Genomic DNA, 6,256 nt, shown 5'->3' with positions numbered 1-6,256 from the left:
GCTTTCACAGAATTCCAGTTCAGTGGCACTTCAGCTCTCCATTGTAAACAAGATTTTTGTTCCTTGAATGCTACAAAAAGAGGGTTCCAGTCTCACAAATATGACAAACATGATCATTCTGTCACCCAGAGAATTTAAAGGAATGTGTAGATTCCATAAGATAATTAGGAATTGGAGGGTCAGCCTTTATATTACAGTTTGAAATGGTGCTAGCCTGATGCCCTCTTCCCTGGACTTGAGTAGATATTTGTTCCCACGCAAGCAGGCCTCCAAAGCCAGCACGGCACTCTTTTACACTGTAGTTTGTGCTCAGCAAATGGGAAACTAAAAGTGATGAAAAGACAGCATCCAAATTTTACTTGGGAATTTTTATAAACACATTAAAAAGTTACTCATATTAAGATCAGTTATAAAGTTCTTAGTCTTAAAATCCCTTTTATGTATTAGCACTGCACAAAATTGACCTGCACGCCTGTATATTCTGCACCTCAAAGAATCACAGTAGCCTTTTAACAGCACTTCCTCATAACATCATTAGGCAATTAAGCTAGCCTGAAACACTGCGCTGCATCATTATCAGATGATGCCGAAGTTTTAGAAAAGTTCTCCTCTCTCTAGTCAAAGCCCTACTTGAAAGGCCAATACTACAACAGAAAGGAGGAAAGATGACAAACCAACATTGCAGCCATTTCCAAATCATAGTTCCCTATTAGCACTTAACCACTTAGACCAAAATAAGCACACAACAAGACCTGTTCGCATTAAAAGTGTTGTAACAAGGTATTTTAAAATTTCTTAGTAGAAGCATTTGAGACCAGCAGCATACCTCAATAATTCTTTCTTCAAAGCTGAGTAGTAGTGGAAAGGCTTAATTGAAAGTGCATAAAAGTCAAGATTCTCCCAATTCCCTCTTGTGATCTGTACTCCTGTTTGTAACTATCTGCTCTTCCTTCCCATATTTAACACCAGGCTTAAAATAATTATTACACAGCCCTATTGCTGCTTCAGCAGCTGGATTTCTCCTTCTGCTTTGCTAATGTGCGCTTCAGTTCCTTTAAGTTCTCTGTCAGTACCTCCACCTCATCCATTCGTCCATTATGTTTGGCATCAAATATATAAGCTTTGATATTATCTATCTGTTGGAGAAGCAGCTCTTCCTCTATAGCCTCCTCTCCAGAGATCTCATTGCCATCCTCCACTTCAAAGGGATTGGTACAGGACCCCTCTTCAAACGGATTCCCAGAATTCCAACTGCCCCCAGGCTTTTGAAATGGATTTTCATCCTCCTCAAAAGGGTTTGAAGTACTGCCAGACGCTCCATTCGTTTGTTCATCCTCCTCCTCATTTTCAAATGGATTATATTCTTTTTTATCGCTTTGCAGAGCTGTGTCAGAGAAGGAAACCACTGGAGAAGCATCTTTGGCAAATGGGTTAGTAGGATCTTCCTCTAACCGAGGGGTGTCTGCTTCATCTTCAAAGGGGTTTAGACAGGCTGTCCCATCTTGGTCTTTGTCGCACTGTGGGACACTCTGGGGTTTGAGTGTGAAGCTCAAGTGCTCTTTAGCTGGCAGCTGCTCAACAGCAGTAGTTGCAAAACTTGCATCCCCTTTGATCTGAGTAATATCCAGATCCAACACATGTGCTGTCAAGTTCTGATTCTCTTTTGCAACTTCATGCTGATGCTGCCTGACTTCTCTGAAGTCTAAGGAGCGTGTCCTTGAATGCTGAGACATGAATTTGTGGTGTTCTCTTTCCCACTCTTTTTCACGAAGGACCTGAAGTTCCTCCCTCTGCATCTCTTCCTCTTCTGCCTGCTTTTTAGAAAGCTCAATAGCTTTCAGAGTTTGTTGTTGATCATATTCATCCTGAAGCTGCCTCAGGTTCTCTTGCAACATATGGACCTCGTCTATCCTGTTAGCTGCCTTTGCTTGCTTAATAAAGGATGTGATATTGTCAATCTGCTGAAGAAGTGGGTCTGCTATCTCACTCTCTCTCGATATGCTAGATGTAGGTAACCAGCCTTCAGATTTCCTGACTGTTCCTTTTTTCAGGTGAGTTGCATCACCATTAACTGCGGCTGCAGATCTGGAGACAAAGTCTTTCTGCTTTTCCTCTTGATTTCCATGCGTTTCGAGAGCCACCTAAAACAAAAAAATGTGCAGTAAGAGAACACCATAAGCTTGAAAAATTCCGTTCTAAAGATCCATACGTACAAGACATTAGCTGATCTTATTGACACTGCTGACTGTCACTGAAAGGGATCAGCTGTATTTTTGGTTACTTTGCAGAAAATGGTAATTTTCCTAATATTACCCGAGTACTTCCCTTCAGTTTGTTTGCCAACAATATTGATCAAAATCCGATGACATCTGCCTCTACAAACTAGAGGGCAAGTAGGAGCAGTGACAGTGCATTATATAGAGAAAAAAATGCCTAATGCAACTGTGCAAAGAGTGGTCTAGATTTGGACAGTAACCAGATCACATCTGACTACAGCAGACACCTGTAATAGAACATCAGTCTTCGAGGTCACTGGTATCATTAGCTCAACTTCCACCTCCAGATAAAGCTGGTTTAGTTTAGTATTAATTACGTTCTTCCTCCTAACTGAAAAACACCTCTCTCTGAAGAGGCATCCTTATTCTAGCACGTTCTTTTTCACCACCAAAAGAAGTCTCCAAATTGTGCTTGTGCAAATGAACTCCAGAGCACAATTTGAAAATCCATGTAAACTAACATACTTAGTTTAGGGCTGCATGCACTGCAGTAGAAGCAGCATGTGCAACCCAGTCACTGCTGCTCTCTAGGAGTGTTCAGCTGCTCTATACACACCTACTTACATTCTGGATAGAATAAAATGACGGTGTTACATGAACCCCTGAAAAAGGGTATGGAATGATCTGCATAAAAAAATTAAAAACCGAAATCCAGCGTTAAAGGCAACTACTCATACACGCACAGCTACTAGGCTTAAGCCCTTGAAGCCCCTGATAAAAGATGTAACAAATCTTAACCCATCTTACCATATGCAGTCTTCTCTTCTTCAATTCTTCATACTGATCTTTGGTTGGCAGGGACATTAGGCCAAGCAGTTTTTCCTGGCAAAATTGACATATTTACAGTGTTGCTTGCAGGCATTCAGCCAATTTTCAAGTACTTGAAGGGAGAGATGAGACCAACAGAACACCCCACAAACAAAGAAAAGGCACTTTACACTGCAGTCACTGCCACAAGTCTGAACGCGTCTTTGTGGCCATAACAGTCCAGCTAGCCAGGTTCACACCTCAGCAAGAGACAAAGCCAAGATTCCCACATTCTCCCAGGTCCCGACATTCAATGCTGCTCTGACTACACTATCTATATTGGAGCCATATAAGGCTACCATAAGACATTAGGGGAACTACATAAAAAGTACAGAACTAAACCTCCTGTCGAAACATTTTCAAACCACAGGGATGCCTGGCAAAGAAGAGAACAGTATGTAAAATTTACATTCAGCTCTTAACATTTACCTGAACAAAAAGTGTAGCTGAGTATCTTATCATTCTCTGGAGTTGTAGTGTTTTAGGATGAGGCTGGGGATCTTCATGCAAGCCTAGACTCAAAATCTTCTTACTGAATCAAAGCAAACATACAGCCTCATCAGTTCAGAAACAAGGGCCAGTGAAAATGCAACAGAAGGGGAGAGAGCCAATACCAGATGAAAATTTTCTGATGTTCTTTTAGGTAAACCATTTTGGATATTACCAGTTATAACACCTTCCACTCCCCCTCTTTAAAAAAAGAACCAAACAAACCCAACAAATAAACAAAAAAACCCTGTGCCACTGTTTGTTTCCTCTGTGCTTACTATTTCCACTGCAGAGGAATGCATGATTTTTAAGGCTGGAAGAGGAAGTAGAAATTGATGGTGCACAGGAAGAGCATCTATCTTTTCACGTGCTCTTTACAACTGAGCAGACAAATCGATTATCTGTACGAATGAGCAGGTATATGCTACATAGAGACACCAACAGATGAGAAAAACAGTAGAGAAGTCCTAACAGAGGGAGATACACACAGGCTGCAGGGAGGGGGAAGGAAAGAGAGACCTTCTTTTACCTTAAGGCATCTATGAATTCGTATACTTTTTGAATCTCCACCCTCAAGTCATTAGCATGTTCCAGATTGTAGGTTGTCTCCCCAGCACTAAGAAATAAACACAACTTTATTTTAAGTCGTGCATCCAGCTAACAACACATACAACAGTAGAAGTTATTCCAAGATGACTTAAGATTCAACAACAGCAAGAACAGCTAACACTAAAGGGGCTGAATGATTTTATTTCAACTCATTGTGTTTAAAAAACACTTTTGTGACAAAGTGGAAAATTACAATTATCTTGTGAAGATGAACATTTCACAGAAGATCATTTTATTTATGATTATATTATTATTTACTACTATAGGAGAAATTGTATTTTAACACAAGAATGCCACTCTACCAAGAATATCTAAAATATACACAAACTTAGCAAATGCATCTATTTTGTGGTTTTTTTTCCAGGCAACTGAGTGTGGAAAAAAACACTGACTGATTGAATAAGTAACTCTACCATTAGAGCAGAACAGTTATCTCTACTACCATTTGTCAGAAAGCAAAAGCCTACAACCCCAGATGGGTATAATATTTAAGATGCTCATACCCAACTGTCCACACGGGGACACAATCAATTACATGCACTTTACTAGAATCTCACATTTACTGACAAAACAAACTAGGATTTAATGGGGAAGACTTCACCAGTTTTTAGCTTCCCTCTCCTTTTGTATCACAAATGTAAAAGATAAGGATCACTCTCTCAAAAGCACTTCACTATCCATACGATTCCAGTTTTTGGGACTCACTGCTAGTAAGAAATTTTTAATTTCATCACCAAGAACTCTGTTGTTTTCTGACATGAGCTTCCATTATCGCGGACATTCATATTTTCACTTTTCTCCATCGTCAAGCCACACAACACCAGCTCTAATGACGTTATGGCAAAAAGCAGTAACAGCTTTGCATGTTTTTCACCTTCTATACTTCTTCCTTCCCGGAGGTGTGTTTTTACAAAAACAGTTTTGTTAAGAAGAATGACAGCCTAATTTTTCTACTACCATCAGAGCTAAAGGACAGGTACAGAAGTGCTTGTTAACTTTTAACTGCCCAAATGGACATGCTTCATAGTTTAAGACCAATATGCGTATTTCTCTACTAAACAAGTCAGAAGTATAACCCGACAACCTCTTGCAGATACAGCTGGAGAGATTTAAGTTACCCCAGTGAGAGAATATTACCACAAGGACTTATGCACACAAGTGTGATAGGTGAATGCTGCTTATCAGCTGCAGCACAAGGCAGGCCAGCCAGATTTGGAACAACTGCCAGGTGAGGGCAGCTTGCTTTACACAAGAGCAGATGAGAAGCATTCAAGTGATCCTTTGCTGCTGGCACTACTTGAAAGCCATACCATCCGGCTGAGAGCAGCAATATCTTACTGCAACTGTTTCAAACAGGCTCATTTAAACAAGAATTGTAGACTTGTAATTCCTTTTTGCAAAGGTGATGGGTCAAAGTATGACAGTGGCATCTCACTGGAAAGTGGCTTTGAAAAAAAAAAAAAACACACACAGATGACTTCTCTCCATGCAATGTTACCCTTAATAATTGAGTACTACTTTGTTTGAAGAGCATCCAAAAGACAACAGATAATATAACACTGCTTTTTCTTATAATTTACACACTCTTGCACCCTTAGCACACCATTTCCTTACTCCTTGACATACTTTTGGGGAGAAAAAGATACATATATTCATAAAAAAAAATATGAGCAAATGTGGCTTACTTTAGTGATTCTGCCATCCTTATGTATTCTGGCGCCTTCTGGTCAACCTTCTCCATGCAGAGTCGGAGTTTCTTGTTTAAAACAAAATGTATAAAACCAGAACTTATATTAAAATGCTAACGCAAGAACATGCTGGCATAAACCTCTCATGTTGCCTGCGCACAGTTAACCATGATGAAAGTCATTAAACTATTCAGAATGACAAGACTGTCCAGTTATCTTCAGAGCACAGATGGCATGGTCAGAAACACAGCAAGGTTCCCTGTACCCCTGGAAGGTGAATTCTGAATTCAGAAGCTGTTTTAATAGATGACTTGGACAACTTCCAGCCTTAAATCTTCCCACAAAGAGCACCACCAAAAGAAACTGCCATTAATACCAAGCCGGGGG

At 40.1% G+C, this 6,256-nt stretch overlaps 1 protein-coding gene across 1 annotated transcript in view; it reads right to left on the bottom strand.

Moving 5' to 3' along the window:
* Positions 1 to 1,004: 1,004 nt before the first annotated feature.
* The window catches only part of ZFYVE20 (zinc finger, FYVE domain containing 20), a 12,733-nt gene continuing 7,481 nt past the window's right edge, over positions 1,005 to 6,256 (bottom strand). Inside the window, exons 7-11 of the mRNA XM_009882876.1 lie at positions 5,867 to 5,937; positions 4,102 to 4,188; positions 3,513 to 3,615; positions 3,024 to 3,098; positions 1,005 to 2,141 (exon numbers count right to left, since the gene is read on the bottom strand). Of these exons, the coding sequence (XP_009881178.1) occupies positions 1,005 to 2,141; positions 3,024 to 3,098; positions 3,513 to 3,615; positions 4,102 to 4,188; positions 5,867 to 5,937 (1,473 nt within the window). The remainder of the gene's footprint in view (positions 2,142 to 3,023; positions 3,099 to 3,512; positions 3,616 to 4,101; positions 4,189 to 5,866; positions 5,938 to 6,256) is intronic.

This window comes from Charadrius vociferus, unplaced genomic scaffold, assembly GCF_000708025.1.
Source record: "Charadrius vociferus isolate BGI_N301 unplaced genomic scaffold, ASM70802v2 scaffold433, whole genome shotgun sequence".
Taxonomy (NCBI): domain Eukaryota; kingdom Metazoa; phylum Chordata; class Aves; order Charadriiformes; family Charadriidae; genus Charadrius; species Charadrius vociferus.
Note: the sequence above shows the minus strand (reverse complement) of the source record. Positions and strands in the feature narration are given on the sequence as shown.